The sequence below is a fragment of the Haliotis asinina genome, chromosome 6, assembly GCF_037392515.1.
Source record: "Haliotis asinina isolate JCU_RB_2024 chromosome 6, JCU_Hal_asi_v2, whole genome shotgun sequence".
NCBI classification, from domain to species: domain Eukaryota; kingdom Metazoa; phylum Mollusca; class Gastropoda; order Lepetellida; family Haliotidae; genus Haliotis; species Haliotis asinina.
The window spans coordinates 26,148,827-26,167,631 of NC_090285.1; the positions used below are offsets into that span (position 1 = coordinate 26,148,827).

The 18,805-nt window shown below is 39.1% G+C and overlaps 2 protein-coding genes and 1 pseudogene across 2 annotated transcripts in view; 2 read left to right on the plus strand and 1 right to left on the minus strand.

Moving 5' to 3' along the window:
• The window catches only part of LOC137286634 (uncharacterized), a 95,834-nt gene that overhangs the window by 60,489 nt on the left and 16,540 nt on the right, over positions 1–18,805 (plus strand). The window lies entirely within an intron of this gene.
• Positions 1,363–3,892, minus strand: LOC137287778 (uncharacterized protein KIAA1958-like; annotated as a pseudogene).
• LOC137286633 (5-methylcytosine rRNA methyltransferase NSUN4-like) lies at positions 6,179–18,227 on the plus strand. Its single transcript, XM_067818590.1, has 6 exons — positions 6,179–6,355; positions 9,938–10,607; positions 11,138–11,269; positions 13,877–14,016; positions 14,486–14,610; positions 17,916–18,227. The coding sequence occupies exons 1-6, from the start codon at positions 6,266–6,268 to the stop codon at positions 18,190–18,192; spliced, it is 1,434 nt and encodes a 477-aa protein (XP_067674691.1). The 5' UTR covers positions 6,179–6,265; the 3' UTR covers positions 18,193–18,227.

Below are 18,805 nucleotides of genomic sequence, written 5' to 3' on the forward strand. Positions count from 1 at the left end.
ATGTGATTTGTGCCCTGTCCACGTATTGGTTGTGTTCTACAGACTGTTCCCAAGAACATAGCCTGGTACAGATATGGCAAATGTCCGAGGCATCTATTAAGCCCAACAGCAAAACTGTGTATCTGGGTTTTTTATAATATGCATGTACAACGCATATGAGTAAAGAGGTACTCCTCTGCGGAATCACGGCACTATATTAATTTTGATTGATTAGATTAGATGATTAGTCTGGCAAATAGAAAGAATATTAGGTAAGTGGACACCTATTAAATGTAATAAACCTAAGAAAAGTTGCCTGACGACTATAGTCATCACAAATAGTTGACGAATAATTGACGAGTGACATTGGCGTAGTCGTGAGTATCGGGTACTGTTGGGTCCGTCTTGTCGAATTGAGGCTTCACTTGCAATTAAATGTCGACTTCACTCGCAATCCATCGTGGAAAAGTTAACTACCGACGTCTTCAGCCTGACCAGCATTACCCAACAAAGATAATGGCCGTTATGTCATTGTGACAGGTACATACCATATTGTGTATAGAACGGCAGTGTACAGGGAGGCAGGAACGCTCACAGATATACTTATGTCACGCTGTAAGTTGGACCATTTTAGGTGGATGTAACGGAAGAGGTCAAATTGTTAGTACTTACCGCCAGTGTGAAATGTATCTTGTAGCTCTCACTGTTGACTTTATGGAATCCAGAATACGTATATCATGCGTCCTCATATTGGCAACCATAAGTATCCAGTGGTGACTAGTGCAGATCGACAGAAGGACCTAGTGGTATTCTGCAAGTGGTACCTATATCGAAGTCAAAACTCATTACTGTCAGAGCATTTATTTATCACCTTTATATAACCTCAGGTGAATTTCATAACTGCAAAAAGTTACATGTAAAACGACGACATATGCCAGATGATACTTACCTGATTGAAAAAAAACAGAACGTTGAGCAGAAAACTGTTTCTTTTAATACACCAAGACTATGTCAAGTTATCCATTCTCCGTTAAATTGCAACATGATTTGAATGCCGATAGCGTTGACAGACATAACAAGGACAGTTCATGCTTCTCTAATTGTCATACTTAAAACAAAGTTACGTGAACGTTCTTGACATTTGAATAGATGTAATCATTTTGCTGACTCTCCAATAGTTGGAGTATAAATATCAAATCGTCCCATAGTTTTCCTAGAATGATTACACTCCCATAGTTCAAGAAGAGCCATGACCCTCCCATAATACAGCAGGATTTGCACAAAATTATGTTGTGACAAATTCCCGGACGACCTTACACCAGGGAATGCGTTTTATGTTCTCAACTGTCTTAATAAATAACAATAGATTATGTCATGGCCGGTATAACGTTTATTCTCAACTCAGAATGTCAGCGACAAGACAACACCGTCCCTCAGAACAAGTTTCAAATCACGTTCCTTTTCCGAAGCAGTGCCGTCATCACTCTTGTTGGTGGTGGTCAAAACTGGTGCGGCTGTTGGTGACGGTGCCGTGTCTGTCTCAGTAGGCTTGCTGACTGTCGATAGAGCCGCGCATGTACTTTTACTGGACTTCCTCTGAATGACACCATCTACGCGGGCTTCCATCTCTGCTGAGGTCCTCTACAATAAAGGAATGAATTATAGGTTATGGAAATAGTTCCCTTGAGATTTTTCTTATGCGCACACTGAACGATTTTCATTCTTTATATTTCGGAAAAGCAAACAATACAAACAACATTCAAATGTATCAGCTAGCCATGCCTTGTAGCTTCAGATTGCCAGAGACTTGTGTCCTGTCCTCTCAGCTATCAGCTGCTTGTCTAGGCCAGAATCATAGAGACGTGTTACTGTAGTCGCCCTCAGTGAATGATTTGAATAAAATCCACCAAATCCTGCCATTTTACACAGTCGTCCGACAGTGCCTCTCAAAGGGTGCAACCTAACCGGAATATCTGCATACCACGCATCTCTTCGAATAAATTTCAGAGGCCTCAAGTAAAATGCGGTGCACTTTCCGTCTTTAGGTCTTAAAATAGGATCAATTTTCAAATGTAATTACCATAAACACACGTTTCCAAAGTGTGAAGGGAGGGAGTTTAGTTTTACGCCGCACTCAGCAATATTCCAGCTATATGGCGGCGGTCTGTAAATAATCGAGTCTGGACCAGACAATCCAGTGATCAACAACATGAGTATCGATCTGCGCAATTGGGAACCGATGACATGTGCCAACCAAGTCAGCGAGCCGGACCATCCGATCCCGTTAGTCTCTTACGACAAGCTGAGTCGCCCTTTATCGCAAGCATGGGTTTCTGAAGGCTTATTCTACCCCGGGACCTTCACGGGTCTCCAAAGAGTGAAACATAGTATAGTTAAAGTGATTAATGATACTGTCCCTTGCATAGATTTAAGCATCTCATTTTAATTATGCGTTAGTGAGTGAGTCTACTTTTACGTCGGACTCAACAATATTGTAGCGTCATGGCGGCGGTCTGTGAATAATCGAGTCTGGACAAACAAGTGATCAGTAACATGAGCAATTGGAATTAATATACGATTATGTGCGTCAAACAAGTCAGCGAACCTGAACACTCGACCCGTTAGTCGCTTCTTACTAGCAAACAAGGATAAGATGGACTGGAGCAGAAAGAGTTTTACGAGAAGCATGCGCTGTATACGGCAATGACTAAACCCATTTGGTTTGTAAAAGGTAGAGCAGATGAAACTAATTCTGCGCGTAGCTCATAAGACTCCGACGTCTATACAAACTATGAAGATATATCAGGAAGCATATTTTCCTGCCAAATCCATTGATAACTCACATGAGTGACACGTATTTTTCATAAAGCTGGACAAGGCACTAAATTCTGGGAGACGTAGACACATTTTCTTTGACACTTTCGATGTTTTAAGCCACCTCTTTTGGTTTTCGATACATCCTCCATGTATCTGAGACGTTTTGACCCATCTACACCTACTGTTATTTCGAACTGTGAGTTTGGACTCGTTCTGAGATACCTATGCTCATCGCCTTCTCTAGGAGCACAATTGAGGCCAATGAGGTACATCACTGTATCTAATAGCTGTTGCGGACTGTGCTCCCCTAAGATCTCCTTCTCCCACAACACGTCCTCCTTATCTACACTGATCACTTCAGCCTGTCTTTTCTCTATTCCAATTCCGTGTCTAGCCAGCGACTTCATTCTTGCATCTAACAAAGACCTTAATCCCTGAAAGAAGTAAGACTCGAAAAGGTTTAAATGCGTCCATTTCTTCTGAGAAAGAGAAGAGACAATTTCGTAAAGCGTATTTCCACGATATTCCTCGCCCTTCTGATTTCTGACCTCAGCTATGAAAAACATCAAGTTTTATTTAGTTCAAATTCCTTCTGAGCCAGTGGCATAATGCCAGGGTTTAAATCCATATCCTCTCTCCTACCCCTCTTACGCCGTTCTCTCACCCACACTTGATACAAACGAAGTGCCCACTTACTCTTGCTTTCAGTATTCGATGAATATGCTGAGTCGCACAATTTCTTAATGTCAAAATCTGATGCTGGCTGGCCAAACCTTGCTGAATTAAAATCTACGCTATGTTCTGGAGTTTCAGGTGTCGGGGGTTCCTTTCACGTCACTTGCGGGGGAGGGTTACAGGGCAACATATTAAAAAGGTTGGATTCAATCTCTTGGCTTGCTTTGTACAAATCAGTATCAGAACCAGAAGAAAAAGCTTCAAGATCAACCAGTTCACATTTTCCCACGTCAAAGTTAGGAAGTGCATTATAATTACAATCAGAATTTAATAACATCTCAAAATCTGAATTAACGTCAACCTCAAAAGTGTCTGTGAAACGGTGTTGTGTAACAAACACGTCGATGTCGGAATCACTCATACTGCATAGGCCTACCGCGTCCCACGATGTTCACTGATGTACGTGTCATGATGTACGTGAATATATAACCACCGCCCTCCCATAGTTGAGCACGTTTATTTGCGTGTTTGAACGACACTTTTGGTCATGGCCATGTACAGCTAGAACAGTCCTCCATTAGTTTGGCTCGTGAACGGCCTCGAACAAGCTTCACGTGCGAAAATAATAGCGAGGTTTCGGACATTCTCCTATACATAATGCCATACATTACTGTTTCTCCACATGCAATTAATACATCTAATTATAACTAAATTCATTCTTCTATTTAAAGGGATTCAGCATGAACACATTTATGGTAACAGCGTGTGCGTGCATGGTGGGCGAACTGGTTGAGGCACCAGGCTCGTGATCTAGCAAGTTTGAGGTGTCGGTATCGAGCCCAACTATACTGACGCTTTAAGTGTTGTCACAAATCCTAGTGTACAGTACACGACCCTGTACGCTTAAAAGAATACAAGAATCCGTTGGCAGATGACCAGATGATGGACAGTGAAATACGTGCAAACACTTAGTTACGGGTTCAGGAATGCGCAGTAAAATTGGACAAAGCACTGTATGCGTCCCAGCTGATATATGCTGATATATAGCAATTGTATCATTATTAATATTGTGTCAGCTCATTCTATACTTGCTTGTATCTCTATATTTTAACATGGGAGCGACGTTCGTCCATTCATGACTTGTATATTTTCATGAATAAAATATGTTTAAAGAAACAATGCAATGCGCCCGCCCCAAACCCCCAGACACAATACATATTATGAAACTGTGAAAATATAGACTTGCCACATATTCTACACTTGCATGGGTTTTCTTGGACATATTTATGTATTTTTGGGTCTGTATGACAGATTATGGATAGCTTATACGCACTACTTACCTTCTATAATCAATACTCTAGTGTCGCACAAGATACCTACTGCAGCGGATACCTTTGTATAACACCAGTTTAGGCTGCAGAAAAATAATTAAACGTTTCTCGGGCACATGTTTTTCAAACGTGACGAGGGCGGTTGGACCTTGTTTTTTAATTTTTGATAGAAAAAAAGGTGACGAGAGAGGGAAACGTTTTTATTTTTTCTCTCTCAGAAATACCGCTTGGAAAGTTTAGCACATGTTAATGAGTTGTAGATTCAGTACAACTCGTTCTTACAGACACTGATTCTTATAGTGGACAAATGTATGAACGGGACGAGGCAAAGTCAAACTTATTATTTTTAAAATGACAATAAAAATTGTTACGCTCACAAATAATATTTCACTCTTTTATATAGCCTTAAAGTATCAACATGTCTGGTTCAGTGCATAACTAATGCCCAAGCTGATACCAATGGATCAGTCCAGAGGAATCAATTAGACAAACGGTTATGTTTATTCAGTATATTTATTACAAGTTCAGCAGAGATATAAGAAGAAAGTAAGTAATAAATAGTAAATAATAAATATGGTACTATGTTCATCATGACCATTCGTGACATATTAAGCACAGCGTTTCCACAGAATTTACAAAACAAAATATTTGTATCTCTAGCATGTACTACTTATGGCCATTATCATTATAACTGATCGTGTACATTCTTGACACTTTAAGCACTGGATGTATATGTAAGCCTGATACAAGACCCCTTCATCTTGTGAGGAGATTTTCAAAGGTAAACATATCATGGATTTGAATGAATATTGGTGGTAATGTCTGCTTACGGTTTGGTGAAAGTGCATTAAAGTACAAGTATAAACAGTAGCACTTTCAAAATTTAATAGTGAGTACTGTTAAGGTGGAGGCATGTTCTACTTTCCAACTGAGAAATGTATTCGTGTAATATGCGTCTCTCTCTCTCTCTCTCTCTCTCTCTCTCTCTCTCTCTCTCTCTCTCTCTCTCTCTCTCTCTCTCTCTCTCTCTCTCTCTCTCTCTCTCTCTCTCTCTCTCTCTCTCTCTCTCTCTCTCTCTCTGCCTGATTACATTGTGGAGATCAGTTCCGTAGCCCCTACTATTGGACAATATGACGGAATATCTTGATTGGGAATAATATGTAACTGATAATTTATTTAAAAAGACATTCGAGAACCAAAAATATAATATTGCAATAATAGAATACGAGACAGGGCCCAGTTCAATGTAGCGCTTGTCCTCCGACGGCACAAGGGCTTGTAACCGGTGTACAAGCGATCTACCAATCACAGCGCGTCTTGCAAAGCGGGGAAGGAAATTATCCAGTCGTGTATATTGTACCACAATATACACGACGTCGTGTATATAGACGATTCGCTTCCGTCACACGTGCGTTTGTTTTGAACGACCAAATGACATTGGATGGAAACCACATTTTGTAAAAATGTTTAAGTCTGTGCTCACCTGTGGCCGGTTCCATTTGAGAAAACCGACATTACTTGAATTCAAGAGATTCCGTTTCAAAAAGAAATGGGTATGGAAGTGAAATTCTAACATTCAAGTCTTGAAAGAGATTTTTATTTTTCCAATGAGTGTCGAGTATCCTGTCGTTCGTTGAAGGTACAGTGGGTAAGGGTATTCCGGATCACGGCTATTCCGGACTACTGCCACGTACATTAACCCAAAGAAACTGTCAATCTCGATGGATTTCTCCACGTAATCTCTCATTTTAAAGCTGAGACAGTGCTCTTTAAGGTGATATATTTTGTTTTACTTGATCTGAACCAGAGGTTTACTTGCGCGCCCTGAAACGCGTAATTTGTCGTTGGCACGCCACGAAAAGGTAACTCATGAGGAACGGCCCGTCTCAAATAAGAATAGAATCAAGTTGCTTCATGTTAACAATTCATTACATGCATATATACTTTTTCCCTATAAAAAGCAACAAAAATCTTCTCTACATCTGCCATATTTTTGGAGAAATGAGCAATTTATGGAACCACAGGTTTAAGTCAGTTCGGGTCACTAGAAAATAAGGATCACCAGAAAACTGTCAACCACCATAAAATGTTAATTACTGTTGAAATATAGTAATTAGTTTTACAATGTTACTTCGGTTCCTTTAATTTGAAATGTACACTCACTCTAGGGTCTGTCTTAGATGTTCTTTGCACGAAGTAGATACAAAAAACGTTTTGGTCTTCATTTCACCAAAACGTAATTGGTGGTACAGAACAGTCTGCCAGGTAAAGGGTAATGAATATTGGAAAAACCAACTTGACAATGCTTTTGGGTTGGAATTGTTTTTTTTTTCAAGCCACTTTAATGTATTTTTTAATAACTTGTATTTTTTAATAACTTGTTGCATTTTAGTAAGGTATGACTCACTGCAAGTGCTAACCAGTCTTGCAGGGTCTTTCAGGCAAATTCTTGATGTTTGTGGCAGTGTGTTTGTTGAGCCAGCTGGAGAACCTGTTCAAAGTTTTCTTCCTTGGCCTGCTGCACTAGCAGAGAAAGGAGGAGGCATGGTCATACCATGTCATTACATTATTAATCACAGCAACAGAAAGTGAGCTTTCATGACAATCAAAAATGCCCTGTTACTTATGCCAGAGGCAGAATCAATGAGGCTGGAGCAGACACAAGCTATAGTTTGTTTCATTTTTAGACATACGAAGATACACACCCATAAAGAGTTCAAATATGCTGGTATTAATAAATTATGCTCGTTAGCTTTACTTTCAGGAACTGAGGATGTGACAATCTTCATATTGACTGAATGAAGCGTTAAAGCTTCTGAAAAAATGGGTTATTTTGTCTCGAAAATTGTACTTTACAAGTTGAAGTCGCATGTAAAAGTCACAGCAAAATATTATATATCAATACGGAAGAGATCAGTACCATAAACCACGTGTGTATAAACTCCCAAGAGAATATATTTCAGACCACATTAGTACCTGGAATCATGATTCCGGAATGTGTTGTTATGAGCAGCAAGTGTTAAACCTATCTACCAAGTGGATGTTGTCATCAACTGCAGTATTTGTTAATTATTCGTTTATCAAACATTATGAATATTGTTAACACATCTATTCAATTAAATGCGTGTTAGTGTTTGACACAGACCCCTGTTGCCCTAAACGAGCATCAGTAACCAAACACTGCATCATTATGTCACATGATCCGGAATACCCTGAAATGATTTGGAAATGCCGTAATGGCGGAGCGTTTCGTTTGCAATATTTCTTATGTCAATCATCCCCGAATAAATTTCATATTTTGGTATGAGTAACATAAAACATTGCTCAGACAGACATTGCCCTTAGGCGCTTCAGGTATATTTTTGCGGAGGCGCATGCAGTCGGTGTTTCGTTAGTGATCCGGAACTGCCTTATGCACTGTACCTAGCAAACCCCAGGTTAGCATACGGTTTCTGGAGTTACATCGGACTGACCGGTGGTTTAATGTTAGAAGCGATTCAAACAGTATGTCGTGTATGGGAGTACTGCACTTTACCAGGGGCACTTTTTGAGATTGATTAGTGTTCCCAAAAGATTGGAAAGGGTACCAAACCCTAACCACAAACCCTAACCCAAAGTATCGCAAAGGGTGCCTAACCCAACCTCGAAACTCTAACCCAAATTTTGTTGTACCCAGAAATGTTAGAAAAATTTGTTAAGAAATAATAGGAGGTGGAAGGTGGATGTCACTGATTTTGCACATGACATAAAGGGGGCGGGGCCGTTGTTCTCTTACTTTGTACATACATTTTAAGGGGTGGGGTGGGCTGTCCTTCATGTTGTACACGTTTCTCCATCTCAACACACCTGTTCATATCTGATGGTTATATTATGAACAGTAGCACTTTGTGTATGTAGTTGACACCTTGTTTGTCTGCCTGTCAATCATCTCATTACTGGAGGATGACTAAAATTATGTTCACTATCTCACATCAAAACTTGGCAAATATATCCAACAGGAAATATTGGTTGATGTCTTTCTTTTGTGGATTTTTTATGTTATATTTTTTGTGATGTTTCCATGGGAACAAGTTAGATATAGTCTAAATGTTTGTTGCAGTCATTTCTGGACAAAAGCTTTTCCATAGTTTTCTTCCAAACTAGGGTCATCTGGGACTACATTTGTGCCGTTTTAAAAGTTTAATTTTTCCATGTCAACAAGTGTGACTTTATCTCCTGGTTCTATGTGTTTGTTCGAACCCAATCTCCAAAACTAACATGTATTCTTACAGGAAACTGAACAAATGTTATGGATGACAACTTCACAACAGTGCAGTCACATGCAATGTAATACAACTGCTGACCCCTTCAGCACTATTTAGGGATGTTTAGAATTTATGGTTCTTCTGTTTCCATGCTAGCAAGTTTGATTTTGAACCTGTTCACTCTGCTGTGTTGACTCAGATTCTATCGCTAAAGCCAATAAATATTCTTTCATGAAGTTGTGCACACATGTAGACTCATTTGTTAGCTGTTGCCTTATTCTGTTTAGGGATTATTTGAGTTTGTTTTTTTTTTTATGTTTGATTCCAACTCTTGTTGTTTGCTATCCTGACAAAGAAAACAGACCCCTCTTTTATCTGGACAGAACGATTTAACAAGTTCCCTCATCAAGTGGACTTAAAATAAATGTCAGATGATTTGTTCTTTTGACTTTGTTTGTGCTGGTTAGACTTGTCATCTTTTGATGATTCCTGTATGAATCTGTAAGCTGAAGTTAATTGCTGCAAAACAAATATGGATTTGCTGTATACAAAACAGTAAACAACTGCACATTTTGTTTGATTGCTGTCTGTTGGCTTTTGCAGAAATTCATTGATGTTTGCTGTATGCTGTTACAAAATACCTCAGTAGATCAGGGTGCGTAATCAGTGTATACGATTGCATTAAGACAAAGTCTCTTTCCTCATAGAGTCTAAATTTGCTGCTGTTATTGCTGGTAGCCCAGTTTCCCTTATGAATGCATATATGATCATTATCTTCCTGAAGAAGGGGCAAGAACACCCCAAAACAAACCAAGAAGCTGTTAATCATAAGTTTTGTCTTGTATTATATGAAATAGATTGACAAATTATTGCAAAGTTCATTTTATGCAGGCAACAAAACTGAAAGAAAAACCACACTCTTCATTGGCTTTGGAACACTTTGACACCTTTTACAAGCCGGTGTATGGAGAGGCATGGCCCTCCATCAGGGTGGCACTGATGTCTCAACAGAAATACTCTGCCCTTGTTAACAACTATTCAGATTGGGAGGAGTCGTGTAGCAGACTGGAAAGCCTGGGGGCTAAAAACATCATCCAAACTGCCCAACACACATCAGTGAACAAACTACTGAAGACTAGCAAACAAGAGCCTGATGAACTGCTGGGTGCAGGGAGGAACGTAGGTCTTGAGAGTGAACACTGGAATCTCCAAGATCATGCTGCAACAAAAACTAAGTTTGACAATACGTCTTTTCAACCATCAAAATCTAACTTGCCTAGCAAAGAGTTGAAACACAGTGGTAATGATCTCATTGACCCTTTGTCATTGAATCCAGACACAAATTTAAGTGAGTTTATGCCTGTGGATAAAGTGTACTCAGAGAAAGAGATCCTGAAGATGGCAGAGGTGGAGCTGAGCATGTTTGAGCCTAGAGACATCCAAGTGAGCACTGTTACTTCAATACCACCTACCTTACCAGAGGAGTTAAGAATTTATGCCTTCAACAAAGGTGACGTGTCAACCTTCCCTGCTCCCAAATTAGATTCTACAAACCTTGTGAGTGAGTGTGCATTTGTTTCTCAATGGCTTTTGGCTAGAACTAGTGATAACCCTGGTTGATTGTTTCACAAACCAAAAGACATAGAATCTTTATCACTGTGGTGTTACACATTTATTGGTCTTTAACCCTGTGCTAGAAGTACATTGCAGTCTTAGCTTTAGTAAATACACATGATATGGGATTGATAGCAATTAGGCATAAAAATCAACCTTGTACATGCAAACTAGTCCAACATATGTAGCACAGATATGTATTGGTAGAGCTCATCTTCCAGAACCAGATTACACTACCCAAATGCAGCTAACCATGAAACCATTGTGGCAATCAGCCTGTTTGTATCAGTCACACTGTTTGCTCCATCCACACCATGTCTTCACATATCACCCGGATGTGTAAAATGTGTCAGGTCAGTAGTTTCAAACTGGTGTCTAGGTAACCATGGTAACCTCAACAGTCCTGCCTTGATATTGATATGGTGGAAGTCAGATTCCTTTTCTCATGGATGAGGACTTTCTTTGTTTTTTCTTCAGGTTACTACCTACTTGATGCAGCATCAATTTTACCGGTCATTGCACTTGACCTCCATCCACATGACTCAGTCCTTGACCTTTGTGCAGCACCAGGGGGAAAGACACTTGCAACGCTTCAGTTGGTGTCTGCAGGTTAGTACTTTTCTAATTGTTAGATTCATACAACTGATTTTATAACAAGGATGGTGGTGTGTGCTCATGTTGTCTTTTTTAATGAAGAGACATGATAGTACCAGTCACAGTCATTTTCTTGTATCTCACTAACCATTCAGGGGCTTTAATACCAAGAACACTTTGAGTTCTTTCATGAAATATAGTGTAGTAAACGTAATTAAGTAAATATCTTTCCTTTTTCAGTAAGCCAAGACAAATTATTTGTTAATTTAGCATGTACAGTATTTTTAAGAGTGGTCAGATAGCACTATGTGTAGTTTGTTCAATGTGCCCCATGAATTATGAACTGACCATGTTGTCTTTTGACACAAATCCATTGGTATATGGCCAGATGGTGTCCACATGAATACATGCAAACACCAACTAGTGGGTACAGCAACGTGCAGTAAACATGGACAAAGTACTGTTACTACATGTCCCAGTCCACCCAGCCACATTAATGTGGTGCACATTAAGAGCAAGAGTTGTATGGTCCTCAGGGAGTTGAGATTGAAAAGACTATGTGCTGTTGTACATCCTGTGTTTGAGGAAAACAAATGCCTTTGAGCAATTGAACTGGATATCAGTCCTCTACAAATGTTAGTATGTATGCTATCCTCGAAGATCACACAAAGCTGTGGGTATTTAACTTTGGGTATTAAAACAGCCATTCAAGCATATTCATTGCACATGGCATGGATATGATTGTTAGTTGACTCTAGGAATCAGATTATTGGTGTGCATAAAGGATGAATATCCTTTAGGCCATTGGATGAAATCTGGGCTACCATTAAAACTTTGTTTGCTGTTTAGTCAAGAAACTTGTGCAAACCAGAAGAACCCTTCAGTACAAACCCTCAGTTGAAAACACTGTGGTTACCCAATCAAGCCATAAACACCAAAACAGTTTCAAATCGTCTCAAAGTGGCAGGATTGAAGGGCAGAAGAGTCATTAAACATCCCAATGTTGAGAAACCACCATAAAACATGAATGTTTGGCATGGTTCATGGCCAGACGACACAGGATTCTGAGGACCTAGAGGAAAATCCATTGGTTGGACGAAAGCCGCTTCTTACTCCATGTTACTGATAGGCACAAGAACACAACTTACACCACAGGAACACTCTGCCAACTATTGCCTATGGAGAAGGACCTGTCATGGTGTGGAGATGCCTCTCTCATGATTGCAAGCTGGATTTGGTCATCATCAGGGGCAACTTAATGGGAGCTCAATACATCCAGGACGTCCTTCAGCCAGTTGTTGCCCCTCATTATGATAACTATCCACTTGCTACACAACCTCAGTACATGAATGACAATGTCAGGCCTGCATGATTACATGAGGACCAGTGCAGTGATGTGTAAGAGAAAACATGCCTCCAAGGTTTTAGTAGATTGCCCTCCCCCTCCCTTCCGTTTTACATTGCCTACCAAAACGAAGGAGAAATGTTTTCTCTGATATATATACTGTCAGTGATGGATAATTACAATGTAGATGATGATTTAATGAAGCTGTATAACAGTAACTGAAGCGCATGTAAATTCAATTTAATGACAGTAAGTATAAATAGATAATTCAACTCTACTTCCTTTGTCGGCCTGGTGGCCATGTGGTAGAGCGTCTGCTTACAAATCTGCAAGTTCCAGTTTTGCTAGGGAAAACATTTGCACTTTGAGCTTAATCTTGAACGGTATTTTTCAATTGATTTCAAACATATGATGTGTCATTTGAATGTTGATGTTCATATAGAGCTAGGAAAAGATGACTGCACATAGTGAAACCTGGGAAATGAAAAGTAAAACCTGTCCCTAAGTAAACAAAAACCTTAAATACGGTTATTCTGGGAAAACAAGGGACGACCTAATATATAGTGAGAAGTGCACTTCAGGTTTATATAGCTCTACACGGACCAACATTTAGCCCAGATCTGAACCTTCTGGAGCATGTGTAGGACATTATAGACATTATCTTGGCACTGACCCCTCCGGTATTGAATTTACGTCAGTTGGAGGCAGAGCTGCGTGCTGAATGGTTGTTATAGATGCGAGAACAGATCGGACATCTGACTGGAGGCATGAGATGTAGGGTGGAACGTGTCATCAGGGTACATGGTGGGTTCATCCTGTTCTGATTAGTCTCACTGAGCATGTACACTAGTGTCTTCAAGGACCATTGTAATTTACAGTGTCAATGTCAACCTTCTTTCATTAACGTACAGCGCCATATGTTTGGTGAGATGACATGGTGTAATCACCAATGAATTCTAACCACTGCCAACTGATGTTGCGTTTCTGTCTTGCCAGGTGGTTGTTCTATCAAATGGTATTTGGATATCCAAGGCTTTAGGACCATTGGGGACCTGATTATTTTTAGCCATTTAGCATTGTGAAAGTATCATGAGAGGCTTAACCTTTTTCTTTGCATATATACACCAGTGAGTGACTGTCTTAGTTCAGTTATTTATAGATGTCATGGTGGAATGCCAGTTTTATTGCTGATTATGGTATAAATCAGTTTATACTCACATTTGTCAAAATATGTTGTGTTTAGAACAGACCTCCTCACTGCTTACTGAACATTACAGACTACCTTACATGTAATGATGTATCAACTGCCCGGCTGAGGAGACTGAAGGAAGTACTGAAGTGGTACCACCCACACTACAGTAATATCGACATACTGCAGAGGGACGCCAGACAGATGCACGAATGTCTTTACTCTAAGGTGAAATGTTACTGGTTCTGCTGTAGTATGTTTGGTTTGTGCTTCCCTCCTTTGCCATTTGTAACAATATAGGTTAATCATACTGTTAATCAAAGGTACACTTAATGTCTTTTGATCTAGTATCATCTTTAAGGTGTCTCTTTGGCAATACTCAGTCTGTCATGTTTCTCAAACAAGCAAGCCTTGTAACAACACTAGTAATGACACAAGAATAAACAAACTTTTCAGGTGTAAAGTTGATGTTCCATGTAGCACTGACTGCCATGTTGTGTTGCAGGTGCTTGTTGATGTTCCATGTAACACTGACTGCTGTGTTGTGTTGCAGGTGCTTGTTGATGTTCCATGTAACACTGACTGCTGTGTTGTGTTGCAGGTGCTTGTTGATGTTCCATGTAACACTGACTGCTGTGTTGTGTTGCAGGTGCTTGTTGATCTTCCATGTAACACTGACTGCTGTGTTGTGTTGCAGGTGCTTGTTGATGTTCCATGCAACACTGACCGTCATGTTGTGTTGGAAGATGAGAACAATCTGTTCAAGCCCTCACGAGTCAATGAGAGACTTGAACTGCCACGCAGACAGAAGGACTTACTCATGTGAGAGTAACCTTTGTACATCCACTCTTCATGTCTTTAAGGAAATTAGTTATTAATTAGTCTTCCATCCTTAAGAAACAATGCCATGGCAGTGTAGATCACTGTGGTGTAGAGGATATTGTTCAGGATGGTTGCAGTTGCATATACCAGATTTTATTACTAAATTTCAAACTATTGGGTTAATGCCAGTGGTAGGAGCACTAAGGTTTTAGTTTCATTTCATTTTCAAGTGTTTTGGGGAAAATTGTTTTTGCAGTGCAAGAAAATGCATTTCAATAGAATTAAGTGCAAAGGCTAAAATGTAAGATAAAAATATGACACTTTGCAACTAGCTATACACATGCCAAACATCATTATAACTTTCAAATGTATTTGCCATAAAGACAACTAAGAGGAAAACTGAACTCACTCACTCACTCACCCAACTAAGAGGATTGGGTGGTAAGACTCACAGACTTGGTTGACACATATCATTGTATCCCAAATGAGTAGATTGAAGCTATCCCTGTTGATAACTGGATTGTCTGGCCCAGACTCAGTTATTTGAGACTGCTGTCATATTGCTGAAATATTGCTGAGTGTGCTGTTAAACAACAAACAAAGAAACGAATAAAAGCCATAAGATGTTTCACCAATCGATATGATTAATGTGCAATGGTGAAATCAAGTTTGTCTAAATGTATATTTTTTTTCTATTATTTTTAATGTGGGGGATATATTCAATGCCTTGTCTGTCCGTCTGTAACCATTTTGTTTCCAGAGCATAATTAAAAAACGGTTCAGTATTTTAGAACAAAAATTGGTAGAGCTATCAAACAGAACCCAAAGTGGTGCCTTTTGCTATTTACAGATTTTTTTGCAGTTAGGTTTTTCAGGATTTCCAAGGAAACAATTTGGACTTTGTCTTTAAAAAATCATGGAGGACTTTAAGTAACTGTTAGATCATTTGTTATTTCAAATATGTAGGGGTTGGAGTGATATGTCATCTTCTGAAGACTCTGTTAAATTTCAAAGCCCAAACTTACATGTTGAACCCCATTACTGTCGACAAGTTTCACAATATTCAGTACATTTTCCACAAATGGCAGCTAAACAGCAAGTACTAAATCCAAATTGAAGATAATTGTTGGGAAAAGCATGTGGTGTATCAGTGTTATTTCTGTTGTGAATGATAAGGAGTCATGACTCACAACAGACTGTGTAGAATATGGTGCATACAGTGGGTTAAACAAGAAAATCTTAACTAACACTGCTCCATTAAACATATTCAGTTAATCCAAATAATAGCAAGTATGAATTCTTTCCTTTGTAAAGTGTATCCATCTCATGTTATGCACTTTCTCTAGATCTTTCAACCATGGAGGAGAATCAGGGTAGAACAGGTTTACAGGCTCTTTAAGCATTTGCCCAAACACATCCCAGATCTTCTTCTCTTTGCAGACAGAATCCCCTCTTGAGTAGCAATATATTGTTAGCAGTGTCTCCAACTTGGGTGAAACTTCTACAGCCTATGTTAACACTACAATTATGCAATTCTGTCTGATCCTCTTCCTTCTCATCTATCATCCAGGGTGTTTTACGTCCTATGTGTCTTTCCCGTTTGCCTACTGTGGTCATACGCCAATCATTCTCTTGCCTTCAATAATCTTAAGTTCAAGGACCCATCAGTCTAGTATGCTGCAGTTCTCAACTGTGATAATACAGTTGGACAAACCCACAGTGATTTGGTGTATCAATTGCTTGAGATCAACATTGTCCACACTCCTGCAGGAGTTCAATGTTAAAGCCAAATGCATAATGGTAGCTTGAAATGTCATAGCCAATGTTCTCTTGTCCACATCGCCAATTACCGGCTAAATGGAAGCTTCATCTGCGAATTTTTCAATTGATTGCAAAGTAGTTTGCAAGTAGTGTGAAGGAGACCTCTTTCTTAGTGATTCAGTAATCAGTGTCTCTGATTCTTCTGCCATGGGTCCACCGCAGACTTGAAGTTACAAAGAAAATACATCTACTTTTGGTTTTACATCTACTTAGAGTAAGCTTTTACATATGTATTCTATCTATCATGACAGATTCCCACCAGATCAGCCCTGCTATGCAAATTAATGCAGTGGTTCCAGATCCAAGAAGGAGAATGAAAATAACTAGAAGTCACATGATCGAACGGATTTGGGTTGTGTTGAATGGTTTTCCTGTGACTGCCTGCAATAGCTGGAGCTAGGGTGTGTTTGGGGTGTTTAAAGAGTCATTGTTTATAAAGAGGCTGAAAAACTTTGTTCCAGGTCTTTGTACACTCCATATTCATAAGAACATGAGAAAGTGTATGTGAGATAGGATAGGTGTTTATAATATATAATTTATAGTTAATATTTACAATTACTGTGTTTTCTTGTTTTCCTCTTATCTTTAAGTAGACAGGCTAGTCCCAGAAATGACAAGGTCCACCTGTAGAGCAGAGTTCTTTATTTGTGTCCAAGCCAGGTGGTGGTGTTCAACACTCAGTTCAGGAACATGTCATAATACATGTATATGTGTCTTAGACATCTCAAATTTAAATACAACTAAACCTTTGCAAAACATATCGCATAAACATTAAAATAAATACATGTGATAAGTGATATAGATAGAGACTACCAAAAAGCACATAAATACCATGGGCCAAGGCTGAATCAAATGGCCTGATGCAACAACAGAACGCTGTCAATAGTATGTATACAATAATATATCTAAACACAATGGTTTTACACAAATCTATCACTAATATATTGAAAAGAAAAGTATTTTATATCAACAATAATACATTAAAGTACCTTAATAAAATATGTTGTAGTACATAAAACTAACTTTGAATTTCCTGAAAACAAATCCAGTGTAATCCTCGTCTAGTGGACGGCCAGGATGAAAATTAGGGGCGCCCTTGCCTTGCTTGCTTGAAAAACATGAGCTGCAACTTACGGCCAATGAGAAGTTACATGGCCTCTTTGTAAACTTGCCAGTAAGCACAATTGCTGGAAAAAATTAACTGCGATATATATACTTGCACAGATGTCAATTCTATAAATGAGTGATACTGAGGGTCTCTATCTCATTATGAAATTAAGACGTTTTAAAGCTTATAATTAAAACATATCATAAACAATACCGAAATGAATACAAGCTAACACATATTTTGAAATGTCAGTCTAAGGCATATATAATGCTAGAATTGGTTAAGATCCAGAAGACATAACAGGTGGATTAGATGTGGTCAGATACATGAAGCAGAGCTGGTGCATATAGTGACTATATGTCTGTTGTACTTTCAGAGCTGGCATCCAATGTTGTAAACCTGGTGGGTCAGTGGTGTACTCCACCTGTACGCTGTCCCCAGCACAGAATGATGGGGTCATACAGGCCGTTGTGGAGGAAATATGGCAGCAATCATCCATAGACATTGTTATTCAGGATCTCAGCTGGATGGCCTCCAAGTTTCGCAATACTTTCAAATTCCATAGAAATTGTCGGCATGGGCAGCTAGTGCTGCCTTGTTTAACTGCCAATTTTGGACCTATGTACTTCAGCAAGATAACAAGAATCAAGTAGCTTGTGTTTCTCAAATAAACTGTGCTGAATTTCAACTACTGTTTACTTTTCTTAATTTGCATGTGCATCAGCTAGAGGTGGTGCTTGCACCATGTGCGAATCATGAAGTCATCTCAGTATATCACATATGCATTTGTGATTGCAACTCATCACCTGGAACATATGATCTCAAAAAATAAAATAAAAAATCACAAGATCTCAACATTCATATTTTTGTTGTAATTGCAACTAATCACTACAGGACATGATCTCAAAACATCACCAACGTAAGATGTCAACATATCACGTATATGTTTGTGATTGCAGCAATTTGGGGTATTTAAATCAAATGCCCACAATTTACTTTTCAGCAAATCTATTCCTTACCAAAGTACTGTGTGGCACAAGTTCTTTGCAAAATGTTTGTTCTTGGTTGTACAGAACTTTTGTTCATATGCTACACAGAGGCCACGTCAACCATTTTGAGAATAAAGTTTTCACAGAAATTGTGGGATATCATTTGGGATGAGTTTCTCAGTTTGCATGGAGCTGAGCATTCTGAAATGTCCAAAAGGAACGAAGTTTGAATATCAATAGGATCAAGAGGGCTTTAGCTGAATTTCAGCTTGAAAAT

Excerpts from the sequence above, each read along its gene's own strand:
- LOC137286633 (XM_067818590.1), top strand. The coding sequence starts at position 6,266 with ATGTTTAAGTCTGTGCTCACCTGTGGCCGGTTCCATTTGAGAAAACCG. Across the intron at positions 14,017-14,485 it reads ACGAATGTCTTTACTCTAAG|GTGCTTGTTGATGTTCCATG; the intron begins GTGAAATGTTAC and ends GTTGTGTTGCAG. Across the intron at positions 14,611-17,915 it reads AGACAGAAGGACTTACTCAT|AGCTGGCATCCAATGTTGTA; the intron begins GTGAGAGTAACC and ends TTGTACTTTCAG.